This window comes from Salvia hispanica, chromosome 5 (genome assembly GCF_023119035.1).
Source record: "Salvia hispanica cultivar TCC Black 2014 chromosome 5, UniMelb_Shisp_WGS_1.0, whole genome shotgun sequence".
Lineage (NCBI taxonomy): Eukaryota > Viridiplantae > Streptophyta > Magnoliopsida > Lamiales > Lamiaceae > Salvia > Salvia hispanica.
Genome location: NC_062969.1, coordinates 1,233,923 through 1,247,585, shown reverse-complemented (window position 1 = coordinate 1,247,585; position 13,663 = coordinate 1,233,923). Strand labels below are relative to the sequence as shown.

At 41.5% G+C, this 13,663-nt stretch overlaps 5 protein-coding genes across 5 annotated transcripts; all 5 read right to left on the bottom strand.

Moving 5' to 3' along the window:
* Positions 1–143: 143 nt before the first annotated feature.
* LOC125188157 (malonyl-coenzyme:anthocyanin 5-O-glucoside-6'''-O-malonyltransferase-like) lies at positions 144–2,162 on the bottom strand. The gene is made up of 2 exons (XM_048084909.1): positions 1,626–2,162; positions 144–1,044 (listed from the first exon to the last, which is right to left on the bottom strand). The coding sequence occupies exons 1-2, from the start codon at positions 2,160–2,162 to the stop codon at positions 223–225; spliced, it is 1,359 nt and encodes a 452-aa protein (XP_047940866.1). The 3' UTR covers positions 144–222.
* A 1,383-nt stretch (positions 2,163–3,545) lies between these two features.
* LOC125188156 lies at positions 3,546–4,731 on the bottom strand. The gene has a single exon (XM_048084908.1). It carries the CDS (start codon positions 4,593–4,595, stop codon positions 3,546–3,548), a length of 1,050 nt encoding a protein of 349 aa, XP_047940865.1. The 5' UTR covers positions 4,596–4,731.
* Positions 4,732–5,440: 709 nt separating this feature from the next.
* On the bottom strand, positions 5,441–7,206 carry LOC125188832 (malonyl-coenzyme:anthocyanin 5-O-glucoside-6'''-O-malonyltransferase-like). The gene is made up of 2 exons (XM_048085893.1): positions 6,670–7,206; positions 5,441–6,443 (listed from the first exon to the last, which is right to left on the bottom strand). The coding sequence occupies exons 1-2, from the start codon at positions 7,204–7,206 to the stop codon at positions 5,625–5,627; spliced, it is 1,356 nt and encodes a 451-aa protein (XP_047941850.1). The 3' UTR covers positions 5,441–5,624.
* A 1,094-nt stretch (positions 7,207–8,300) lies between these two features.
* LOC125187931 (malonyl-coenzyme:anthocyanin 5-O-glucoside-6'''-O-malonyltransferase-like) lies at positions 8,301–9,819 on the bottom strand. Its single transcript, XM_048084606.1, has one exon. It carries the CDS (start codon positions 9,813–9,815, stop codon positions 8,463–8,465), a length of 1,353 nt encoding a protein of 450 aa, XP_047940563.1. The 5' UTR covers positions 9,816–9,819; the 3' UTR covers positions 8,301–8,462.
* Positions 9,820–10,324: 505 nt separating this feature from the next.
* On the bottom strand, positions 10,325–11,840 carry LOC125190645 (malonyl-coenzyme:anthocyanin 5-O-glucoside-6'''-O-malonyltransferase-like). The gene has a single exon (XM_048087995.1). It carries the CDS (start codon positions 11,761–11,763, stop codon positions 10,387–10,389), a length of 1,377 nt encoding a protein of 458 aa, XP_047943952.1. The 5' UTR covers positions 11,764–11,840; the 3' UTR covers positions 10,325–10,386.
* Positions 11,841–13,663: the final 1,823 nt, after the last annotated feature.

Here is a 13,663-nt window from a genome sequence, read left to right as displayed (position 1 = left end):
CTTCAATTAAACAAATTCACCAACATCTTCTAAAATTTTGTGGCGACTAAAAATATATCAACGAAAACAGGATGAATGGAGTATTTTTTAAAATCTTACTTGATGATATATATGTAGTTCATTAGTACGTTACATGCGGAGTAATTTATTGAAAATTAAAACAAAACGACATCATCTCATCGAAAATCATCACGGTCGTCGAAACCCTAACAAAACCCTTTTTCACATATAGAGACCACTTGCAAAAATAGAAGCAAAAGCCTCCATCTCCTCCTTGGTCAATGACATACCGACAACTAAATCGCCGTTGCCGGAGTTAGACAACGACATCAAATATCCCCCACTGTCCATCGACAGTACCTCCACCTTCTCCACCTCCCCCCATCCGAAATCCGCCTCTTTGAAATCAAACTTCGGGGAACCAGTCATCGACAAAGACCTCATATTCCTATACTTGGGCATCTCCGTCAGCATATTTTCCGGGCTTTTCAGAAACTCATCCCCGTTGTAGATTTTCGCCTTCATCACATCAACAATAGCCTCTGCTGCCGCAAAAAATCCATCCTCCGCTGCCAGCTTCCAATTCTCAACTCTCGCCACCCCACCACCTATGCAATTGCCGAAGTAATTCATCGCCAACGGTGGATCGAACAGCGCGTTCCGCCGCCCCCTGCTGTCAGCCCCAAAGAAAAATACCTCATCTTCATCTCCAGCAAGGCCTAAGGATTTCACCAAGGTGGTCCAGACATAGGCAGCAGCAACCACAAAAGTGGAGACTCGATCTATGTTTGGCCTCGCTAATAAGATCAGATTCTTGAGCGTTTTTATGTGGGACTGGCGGAGGATGAACGAAGCTCTCACTCTATTGGTCGGCAATGGATGCGTCGCCGCCGGCTGGAAAGGAATCTTCTTCATCACATCCCAGAATATACCATCAAGTCTACTAGAATCTTTGCTAATTGGTCTGTCGAAAACCGGCAGAGATTCTCCATTTCTAGAAACAAACGCCTCATCATCGCCGGATTTGTTGATCACAGCCCACGCCTTCAGGGTGGAAGCAAGAAAAAATGTTAGACACCATGAATAATCATATTTTCTTACAGTCGAATAGATTTATTTTAATTAAATAAATGTATTATAATACAAAAGTTCATACCAACAATAGAACTAGTACACTAATTAGTAAGGTTTAGAATATATCGAAAGGTCTGTGGCACGTTACTTTTAATATTGCAATAACAAACATGCGATATACATTCATGGAAGTTGTAGATGAATTTCCACATATTGCATTTTAGTTATTGTTCAGTTCTGCATTATAAACGTAGACGGTTGACTATTTAATTTGTGGGTTTTAGTTATAGATGAATGCAGTTATATAGTTTATTTTTCATTGTAAACATTTTAGGTTTATAATGCATAACTCAACATATAAAATGCGCCTATAACTAAAATGTAATCTGCGAAAATCAATCTTTCGTGCCACGTGACAGTACGAGATTGGAAGTATGTTGTGATTCTAATTAAGGATGCGCCCTAGTGCTCCGCTATGTCGACAAAATAAAAAATAAAAAGGAACAAAAATACTTAAGCCCTAATTCCTCTCACTTGTCACAGCCATTTACCTTCATGAACCCTAAGATTGATCTCCCGTCGCCGAGGCTATGGTGATTGCTCAAACCAACGCAGATTCCCCGGCCCGGAAAGAGAGTCACCTGCAGAGAGATCAGGGGGACAATTTGGTAATTTTCTTCCTCGGCCATTTTCGGCATCCAAGGAAGGAGGTCATAGAACTGATCCGATTCTCTAGCGTGATTCGCAACGAGCTCGTCGAAGTCGAGGCCGGAGACAGCGATCGTGAGGGGGACGGAGTCACCGGAGATGTAACGGAAAACAGGCTTCGAGGCGTCAGTGTCGAGAGGGTAGAGGAGATTTGCGGCGACAAGGAGAAAGTGTTTGAGAGTTAAAGAGAGAGAGTGTTTGAGGTTCGGAACAATGGTGTTGGAGAATTCGGCTTCGGAACAAGGGTGGTTGTAGAAGACGAGGCGGCGGGTGTGATTGAAATGCAGCCACATCATGTCGAAGTAGGAGAGCGGCAGGAACAGCTCGGCGGCGGATCCTTGTTGCGGCGGAATACGGCAGGTTTCGATCATGGTTGTCATTGCAGGTTTTTTTAGTATGAAGTGATCAACTAGCTAGGGTGTATAATTTATGGAGTAATTCTTCCTCTCCTTTTGAATATATATATAGAGAAATTGAATCCATGAAAATTACTTACTACATGTGAAATTAAGTAGAGTAGTTGATTTGGTACCAACTTTTCAAGATAAGACAAAAAGAATTACGGTATTATTTTTGTTGGGATTATAAGTTACAAGTCCCCATTAAATATTCCAAATTTGACCATTGCGGATTTTAAGAATTGGTAGTAAAATTTAATGGAAAAAATTAGTGGAATGTGGAAGGTAAGATCCATGCACTACTTAAAATGGTAAAAGTGAAATGAATTTATTGAGGATCGTTCAACTAAGGAAATATGAGACATTAATGGGGACCGGAGGGAGTAGAACTTTGGTATGGGCATGTATCCTTTGATGTGATTCCTTCACTGCAGAGAGTGTTGTGCTCTCATAGTGTATAATATTTTATTTATAAAATACTCCATCCTTCGAAGGTTGTTGAGGCATTCTTTTAGACACGTAATTTAAGAAATTGATGTGTTAAATGTTAAAGTAGAGAGAGTAAAGTAAAGAGATGAATACAAAGTAAAGTATAAGAGAGGATAAAGTTTTTGCCATAAAAGAAAATGATTGAACTATTATAGGATAACCCAAATAAAAATACGACTCAACTACTTTAGGACATAGAAAAACATAGAATTTGTCTAAGATAAAAATTGAAAATTTTCCTAAGAGGATCCATCCCCCTTTGGTATTCCCTTCTCTATGTGTCCTTTAAATATAAATAAAATTTACGTTTTTATTCTAACGATACATCCTTGATGTATTTATAAAATCTTATGATATTGTAAAATATTTCTTTATAGAATATAAGAATAGTGCCATTTTGTCATAATAGAGAAAAAATATAAGTAAGATATTGGTCATTTTTTATTGCTAGCCACACATCTTAAAATATTATTTATTATTTAGATTTTTAATTTATAAATAATATGAATACATTGTTTAAATAGAACAATAAAATAGGAGTTTTGACGAGAAGAATGTGTAAAAATATGTTAAAAACGTACTCCCCTATTTCCATAAAAGATAACTCACTTTCCTTTTTAGTTTGTTCTATTAAAGATGCAACATTTCAGGGCATCCACAATGGGACGCCCTAAGCGACGCCCTATGCACCGCCACGTCAGCATTTTATCCTCCTCCTATTCCACCTGCAGTGGGGCGGACTATAGCCCGCCCTAAGCGACGCCCTAAGCATTTTTCTATTATTTGAATATTTAAATACTTCAAAATTTGGAAAACTAAAACTTCATTTCATTAAAATTCAAACATTACAATACGAAAAAAAAAAACTACAATTTCTCAACGGCGGCGGTTGCGGGTCCAAACTTCTTCAATCATGTCGGTCATGAGCTGAGTATGGTCTTGTTGGTTGCGCATTGAGGCCTGTCGCTCTAGAACCGCACCGAAGCCAGTCGGTAATCCTCGAGTGACCGGCGAGGTCGCCGTGCTGGAGCTAGATCCGGCTTCATCATCCACCCAATTGGTGACATGGCCACGTTCTTGTTCGACTATCATGTTATGCATGATGATGCACGCATACATGACGTCGGCGATGACTTCCTTGTACCAGAAACGCGCCGGACCTTTCACGATTGCCCACCGCGATTGGAGCACCCCAAAAGCCCGCTCCACATCCTTCCGCGCGGACTCCTGCTTTGCCGCAAACAAGACTCTCCTCTCACCAATTGGGCAGCTGATCGTCTTCAAAAAAACAGGCCACCTAGGGTATATGCCATCGGCCAAGTAGTACCCCATATGATGTGTGCGGCCGTTGGCAGTGAACTGAATGGCCGGACCGCGACCCCTGCACTGATCGGCGAATAGGGTGGACGAGTTGAGGACGTTGATGTCGTTGTTCGACCCGGCTACACCAAAGTAGGCATGCCAGATCCAGAGGCGGTGGTCAGCGACGGCTTCTAGGATCATCGTCGGGTGGCTGCCCTTGTAGCCGCTAGTAAATTGGCCTCTCCAGGCCGTCGGGCAGTTCTTCCACTGCCAGTGCATACAGTCGATGCTCCCTAGCATCCCAGGGAAGCCGTGCACCGTCTCGTGCATCCGCATCAGGCTCTGGCAATCATCAGCAGTCGGGCGTCGCAAATATGTGTCGCCAAAAGCCTCCACAACTAACTTACAAAAATTCTTCAGACATTCGCGGCCAGTTGTATCCCCGACGTGAAGGTACTCGTCGAACATATCCGTTGTTGTGCCGTAGGCCAACTGGCGGATCGCAACCGTGCACTTCTGCAACGGCGTAAGTCCGGGTCTGCCGATCCCGTCTTCCCGATACTGGAAGTACTCATCACGGGCCTCCAACGTGTGCACAATGCGGAGAAAAAGATCTCGGCTCATTCTAAAACGGCGGTGAAAAACATTCGGGCCCCACCTTGGATTCTCGGCAAAATAATCTGCGAACAGACGTTCGTGCGCTACGTCGTGCTCGCGGGGGACAAACGTCCGCCGTCGTATCGGGCGAGGGACCCGCGCCTCCGCCGCCGCCTGCTCCCGCTGCATTTGTGCCAAGCATTCCGCCTTGGCTTCATTAACGGCATCGAACAAGGCTCGAGTCAAGGCCCGTCTGCAGCCATCCGATGTACTCAAATCGTAGTCGTCGGGATTCATTTTTGAGTCGATGAGAGAGAATAATTGAAGAGAAATTGAAGAGATGTGAAATTGGAGTGTGTGAAATGGTAGTGAATAGTAGAGTTTAAATAAGAAAAAATTTTTGAAAAAATTCAAAAAAAAATTCGAAACGCGTGCCCATCGTCCGCGTCGTCCACAGTGGCGGACGATGCGACGGACGATGGGTATCCTCCGCGCATCGTCCGCGGACGATCTATCATAGTCATAAATGAAATTTCCAGTTGTATTCTAACACTGTCTCATGCATGTATTTTTTTGGTTGGGAATATTAGATTCGTATATAGTCATAAATGAAATTTACAGTGGTATTTTAACACGATAAATGTATGTATTTTTTGGTTGGGAATATTGGATTCGTATATAGTCATAAATGAAATTTGCAATTTTATTCCAGCGACACATCTTTTATGTTATACTCTTTCCATCCCCAAAACATATCTTCATTTTTAGTTGGTTTCAAATAAAATAGATATATTTTTATTTTTGAAAATAATAAAAAAAATTATAAACCACTTTTTCTCTCACCAATTAAATTAGCACACCTTCTTTCTCTGTTTATATAAACTTACACTCACATTTTATGATTTTAATCAGTACTCCAATCATACAAATTAACCAACAAATCACAAAATTTGGCGTGGACTAAAAAATTTACTTATCTTCTTAACATGACAAATAGATTATATTTTAGAATTTTATTTGATGATATATTTATATTTTATTAGTAATACAATCATCTCACATGCATAGACCAGTTGCAAACATAGAAGCAAAAACCTCCATCTCATCCTTGGTCAACGACATACCGACAACCAAATCTCCGTCACCGGAGTTAGACAACGACATCGAATATCCCCCGTCCAACGACAGAACCTCCACCTTCGCCGCCTCCCCCCATCCGAAATCCGCCTCGGTGAAATCCAGCTTCGGGGAACCAGTCATCGACAAAGCCCTCATGTTTCTATACTTGGGCATCTCCGTCAACAGATTTTCCGGGCTTTTGAGAAACTCATCCTCGTCGTAGATTTTTGCCTTCATCTCATCAACAATAGCCTCTGCCGCCGCAAAAAAACCATCCTCCGCCACCAACTTCCGATGCTCGGCTCTCGCCACCCCGCCACCTAAGCAATTGCCAAAGTAATTCTCAGGCACTGGTGGATTGAATAGTGCGTTCTGCCGGCCCCTTGCGTCGGCCCCAATGATTAAAACCTCTTCTTCATCTTCAGCGGGACCCAAGGATTTGGCCAAGGTGGTCCAAACATACGCTGCAGCAACCACAAAAGTGGAGACTCGGTCTATGTTTGGCCTCACCGAGGAGATCAGATTCTTAAGCGTTTTGATGTGGGATTGGCGGAGGATGAACGAAGCTCTCACTCTATTGGTCGGCAATGGATGCGTCGACGCCGGCTTGAAAGGACGCTGCTTAATTGCCTTCCAATATATTCCATCAATTCTACTAGAATCTTTGCAAATTGGTCTCTCAAAAACCGGCAGAGAATCGCCGTTTCTAGAAACAAACACCACATCATCGCCGGATTTGTTGATCATAGCCCACGCCTTCAAGAAAAAAATGTTAGTAAGAACTTCATGATTGAACATATTTTGTGACAGTCGAATAGCACTATTTTAATTAAATAAGGAGTAAGTATTGTAGTACAAAAATTAACACCAATATAAGATCTTTAATTATAGTACTACTACTAGTATTTAAGAACTAGTACCAATATTAATAGAGGTTAAAAATTAACAATAAAAAAGAGAAAATACTTTGATAGGTGTCTACCTTCATGAATCCTAAGATTGATCTCCCGTCGCTAAGGCTATGGTGATTGCTCAAACCAACGCAGATTCCCCGGGCGGGAAAGAGAGTTACCTGCAGAGAGATCAGAGGGACAATTTGGTAATTTTCTTCCTCGGCCATTTTCAGCATCCGCGGAAGGAGGTCATAGAACTGATCCGATTCTCTAGCGTGATTCGCGACGAGCTCTTCGAAATCGAGGGCGGAAGCGGCTATCGAGAGCGAGACGGAGTCGCCTGAGATGTAACGGAAAACGGGCTTCGAGGCGTCGGTGTCGAGAGGGTAGAGGAGATTTGAGGCGACAAGGAGATAGTGTTTGAGAGTTAAAGAGAGAGAGTGTTTGAGGTTCGGAACAATTGTGTTGAAGAATTCAGCCTCTGAACATGGGTGGTTGTAGAAGATGAGGCGGCGGGTCGTATTGAAATGCAACCACATCATGTCGAAGAAGGAGAGCGGCAGGAACAGCTCGGCGGCGGCGCCTTGTGGCGGCGGAATACGGCAGGTTTCGATCACAGTTGTCATTTCAGGGTTTTTGAGTATGAAGCGAACAACTTGATACGGTGTTTTATAAACTAATGCCGTCCTCCAAAATTTGTCACCATTTGACCCGACACTGATTTTAAGAAATGTACTAGAAAGTGGGTTGAAAAAGTTAGTGGATGTGAGTCCTACTTTTATATATCAGTTTTATTTTATAATAAAATAAGAGTGTGAATAAGTTAGTGGAATGTATAGTCCATTATCAAAAATAGTAAAAATTAAATATGACAAATTTTTAGGAATAGACGAAAATAAAAATAGGTGACAAATTTTCTGTGACGGAGGAAGTAATTTTTTCCCAATATTTAGAAATTGTATCCATAAAAATTCTTAGTCCATGTGCAATTAAATAGACTTGTTCCTTTTAGTACCGACATTTCAAGATAAGATATAAAGTAGATTGAATTTGTAAATCTTGAGTCATCTATATATATATACCTTTATACTGTTTTAAAAAATTTATTACTTATTTCTATTTTTAAGACGGTATTTTGAAGTTATAAAATTATAAAAATAAGTGTCACTTCGTTAATTTTTTTAACTTTTGTATTATAGTATTACTTAAAATTTATGCTGAGTCAAAACATGTCGAAGATGAAGGGAGTATTACTTTTTGTTGCGATTATAAGTTACGGAGTTAGAACTTTGATACACCTTTCTATCTCCATTAACTGTCTATAGTTAACTAACGTGGATTCAAAAAATTGAAAGAAAATTGAGACAAAAAATTATCCCCTCCGTCCTAAAAAAATTCACCATTTAATCTGGAATGATCTTTACAAAATATAAGTGGATTGAAAAAATTAGTAGAATGTATCGTCTTTAGTTATATAATATAAAATTTTATATAAAAGTACGACTATTCTACTTTTTCTCATTACATACTCCATCCATCATACTCTAAGTGAAGCATTTCTATTTCGACAGAGATTTTATATAGTATTGTTTTGTGAGTTAAAGTGAAGTGAATAGTAAGACATGTTTTTATTTTTAGAAATGTGTTATTTAGAGTTGGACATCACAAAAAGAAAAAATAATTCACTTGAAATGAGACTAAGAGAGTATTAAAATTCGTGTCAATCCAAGATGTATTTCTATGAACAGAGAGAGTATATATTTAACAAAAATTAAAGCATAGTAGCATACTAAAACGACGTCATTTCAAGTGTCTTCCACAATCATGACTGTAGTCGAAACCAGAAACGGTTGAAAACTGAAACTGAAACCGAAACCGAAACTCACAACTTGAGACCACGTGCAAATATAGCAGAAAAAGCTTTCATTCTCTCCAATGGCAACGACACACCAATCTCCAATCCGCCGTCGGAATCCCTCGAGTTACACAACGACATCCCGTAGGTCTCACCGTCAATCGACAGCACCTCCACCTTCCTCGCCTTCCCCCACCCGAAATCCGCCACATACAGATCGAATTTCGGCGAATCCGTCACGCACAAACTCCTCATCCCCATATACTTCACCACTCCCGCCGGCCAATCCTCCACCCCTTTCAGAAATTCACATTTGTCGTAAATTCTCCCCTTGATTTCACCGCCGATCGCCTCCGCCGCCGCCGGAAACCCCTCCTCCGCCGCCAGCCGCCCGTGCTCCAAGCTCGCCATCCCGCCGCCCAAGCAATTACCGAAGTAATTCACTGGCACCGGCGGATCGATCATCGCGTTCGGCCTCCCTCTCGCGTCGGCGGAGAGGAAGTACACTTCCGTTTCCTCTCCGCCGATTTTCTCCCCGATCGCGTCTGCCGATTTCGACAGACACGACCAGGCGTACGCCACCGCAGCGACGAACGACGACGCCGGAGCGGCGGAGATCTGCCTCTTCAGGTGTTGCAAGTGCTGTGGGGAGAGGATGATAGTAGATCTCACTCGGTGCGTCGGCGCCAGAGGCGCCGGCGCCGGATTGACCGGGATCTGTTTCACCGCGTTCCAGAATACCGAGGCGACTCCGGCGGGATCTTTGACGACGGATCGATCGAAGATCGGCGGAGTTTTGGTCGAAAAGTCGTTGTCGTCGCCGGATTTGTTGATCTCGGCCCACGCCGAAATGAATCCGACGATCGATCTGGCGTCGCCGAGACTGTGATGGTTAGTTGCGCCGAGGCAAAATCCGCGGCCAGGAAAGTGGGTCACCTGCAGGGCTAAAAGGGGGATTTTTTTATATCTTGCCTCGTCAGCAGGTTGTGGCAACGCGGGGATGCAATCGTGCAATTGGTCCGCGTCCCGAGGGTGGTCCCCAATGACCTCGCCGAAATCGCGGCCGGATTCGGCGATTCTGAGCGGGACGGAGTCGCCCGTGACATAACGGAACAAGGGCTTGTGGTCCGGATCCGAAGGGAAGAGCAGATTGGCCGAGGCGAGGAGGTAGTGCTTGAGAGTGAGGGAAAGGGATTGCTTGAGCCTCGGGATTACCGTGTCGAGGAAATCGGCCGATGAGCATGGGTGGTCGTAGAAGACGAGGCGGAGGGTAGGCGGGGTGTGAATCCACCAAATGTCGAATAGGGTTAGCGGTAGCTTTAGCTCGGCCGGGGTGTCGGGCGGAGGATGGATTCGGACGGTTTCTCGTATTCTCAGCATGACGTTTTCCCGTCGATAAATTGTGTTTCATCCTCTACTCTACGAATTTTTATAGACATTATATGTGCATGATCCGAGTAGCATGCACTACATGATAGTGTGTGATACGACTTTTTCAATTGTTTTTGCAAAATGTAGAGTGTAATTAGATCATAACTTTAATTCGGTTGGATAATTTTGGGTTGTATTAAGACGAGTGTTTGGACATTGATTAGTATATAATGTTACATTCTTGACAATATGCATTCATATGTTCTATGAAAATGTTCTGACCACTTCAATTTATACACTGATCAACTCAAGCATCGGTTTAGTTAGTTCAACTCAAGGTCTAATTTAGTTTATTCCATAATTTCTTAAAATTTGATAGACAAAAATGTAAATTAATGATTCATTTCTATGTTCAAACTTCTGCCCTAATGGAAAAGTTACACTAGGTATGAACATTCAACATCTTTATTGTGTAGCATATATGTTGTCTAATTTTTTACACAAGCATTACACATGCCTAATAGAAAACATAAACATCAATTTAATCACATAACAAACATCCAAACAAATTGTTATAAACTCATGATTTTAGGCCATGTTCAAACATTGAAGCAAAAGCCTCCATCATCTCCTTTGGCAGCGACATACCGACTACCAAACCATCGCCGCCAGAGTTACATAACGACATCGAATATTTCCCGCCATCCAACGACATGACCTCCACCTTCCTAGCCTCCCCCCATCCGAAATCCGCCTCCGCCAAATCAAACTTCGGCGAGCCCGCCGCCACCAAAACTCTCATGCCCTTAAATTTCGGCATCTCAGACAGCCTTTTTTCCGGACTTTTAAGAAACTCATCTCCATTGTAGATTTTCGTCCTCATCTCATCACCAATAGCCTCCGCCGCCACAACAAACCCATCCTCCGCTGCCAGCTTACGATGCTCCACCTTCACAACCCCACCACCCAAGCAATTCCCGAAGTAATTCACCGGCACCGGCGGATCAAACAGCGCGTTCCTCCGCCCCCTTCCGTCGGCCGGAAAAACAAACACCTCACCTTCATCTCCGCTGCCTTCGCCAGACTTCACCAAGGCCGTCCAGACATACGCCGCCGTGACGACAAAAGTGGAGACCCGAACAAGGTTCGGCCTCGCCGACAAAACCATATTCTTGAGATTTATTATGTCAGATTGGCGGAGGATGAACGAAGCTCTCACTCTGTTCGTTGAAAACGAATTCGATGGCGCTGTTCTCAACGGAATCTTCTTCATTACATTCCAGAAGATTCCATCGAGTCTACTAGTATCTCCGAAAACAGAGGATCTCTCAAAAATCGGCAGAGTTTCGCCGCATTTCGACACGAGCGCCTCATCGTCGCCGGATTTGTTGACCATAGCCCACGCCTTCAAGAATCCGACGATCGATCTTGCGTCGCCGAGGCTGTGGTGGTTGTTCAAACCGATGCAGATTCCCCGGCCGGGAAACAGAGTCGCCTGGAAAGAGATCAGAGGGGCAATTTGGTAATTTTCTTCATCGGCCAGCAGCGTCGACGGCGCCGGCGCCGGCGGCGGAAGTAGGTCGTAGAACTGATCGGATTCTCTAGCGTGATTCGCGACGAGCTCATCGAAGTCGAGGCTGGAGACGGCGATCGTGAGCGGGATGGAGTTACCGGAGATGTAACGGAAAACAGGCTTCGAGGCTTCGGTGTTGAGAGGGTAGAGGAGATTTGCGACGACGGGGATATAGTGCTTGAGAGTTAAAGAGAGAGAGTGTTTGAGGTTTGGAACAATGGTGTTGGAGAATTCAGCTTCGGAACATGGGTGGTTGTAGAAGATGAGGCGGCGGATCGGACTGAAATGGAGCCAAGTCATGTCGAAGAAGGAGAGCGGGAGGAAGAGCTCGGCGGCGACGCCTGCCGGAGGTTGGATTCTGTAGGTTTCGAGCACGGTGGTCATTGCGTTTTTAGCTAGTTGTTATCGCTGACAATAGATGATGGATGAAGAATTGATATTGAACCCAACTCTAGGTTCATACTAGTAGGACTCGTTTGATAAAAAAGATGAGATATGAGAAGATATGTAAAACAAGATAAGAAATACGGGCTTCATGTCAAGATATGCAAAGATATGATTTTTTTTCTATTGTTGTTTGATAGAAAAGAAATTATCTAAATTTGTATTGTATATTAAATAACATGGCTTAACTTGACAAATTGGTGAGATACATAAACAAGGTTAATGTTATAATTTTGGTAAGATTAGATAGGGCCCTGGTCTTATATTGGGCTTTGAGTTAAGCTTAACTATGATATCAAACAATTAGAAATGTCCATATATAATTCTCTATCTTGGTATTACTAACTTATCAAACATGCTCAAGGTATATAAAAGAGAGTTTGTTTATTTTAATGTAATGAATTAGATTAATGAATATTTGATCATGCAACATGGAAAGAACAAGATGATGATGGGATCTTTGCATTATCTTTAGATTTTGTCTCTTTTGAAATTTATGGGTTTATGGAGTATTAAATAAAACAATTATTAATGTCAAGATCCATACGATATGATTCCTATATGACATATTGTTCCATGCAGCAAATGCTTACAAAATAGTGCAAACAATGAGGGTGACTAACGATGATTAATTCATTGATTGATTAAATAATTTTAAATTTTTTTTAATTATTAAATACTTTTGTGTTTTATCATTCTATTTTACTATTCAAAATAAATACAACTATAGTGATAATTTTTTTTCATAGACTACATCTTTCTTCTATGTAGCACTCTTTTTAATAGAAAATCGCATATCTTCACATCTACAATCATTCAATCGAACAAACAAAACAAGTAGTCGTATTCTCACGAACAAGTTCACGTTTTATAAAAAAAACACGGAATCAAGAAAATAACAACAACGATATAACAACTACTTCCGTCACATAGAAATAGGTCATTTAGGTTTGATACGAGTTTTAGGGTGTAACTAGTAAAGTAAGAGAGAAGGACAAAAAATAATTAAAATCGTATGATGAATGGCGGGATCCATAAATAATAAAGTAAAAGAAAATGAGAAAAAAGATTAGACTATTTCTATAGGAAGAAAGGAGTAGTATAAATTAAATATTTGGAAATTGAAAAGATTCTTGATACCAAAGTAAATAAATCAATATAAGTGCATTAAAGTTATGAAAACTTGCCGAAGTTGGAGGGACGTCGCTACCAATCTCGAAAAGAACACATTGAATATTAATTTTTAATTTACAGATAAATGTGAAATTACGATAATATTTAGTACTCTACTATTATTTTCAAAATTGATTGAGAGCCGGTAGTAATATACTCCCTCCATCCCATTGAAGATGACTCACTTTCCTTTTTAGTTTGTCCCAACTAAGATGATCCATTATTTAAAATGGAAACACCTTTATCTCTATTTTATTCTCTCTCTCTTACTTTACTCTCTCCTCTCAACACACAAAATAAAGTTGCATAAAATCCCGTGCCGCCCAAGAAATGGGTCATCTTCCTTGGAACGGAGGGTGTATAATAATGTGGGTCTTCGGAGACGTATCTTTTGCGAAGAGGTGGAAAATTTAATAATTTATATTAAATGAAAGAATTAGATTAACTTTTAGATAGAATAATGCGTGTTTCATTACGTAAGAAGAAAAAAATATAAACCACGATGATCATGAGAACTTAATTTAATCTTGGGATTTTGTCTCTTTCAGTATTTTTTCTTGTGATTTTGTCTCTCAAAATTTATGGGTTTAGTTAGTATACAACCATCCATCCGTTCCACGGCACCTATATAATTAATTTCTTTTGAACAGTAATATTTAAGAAAATG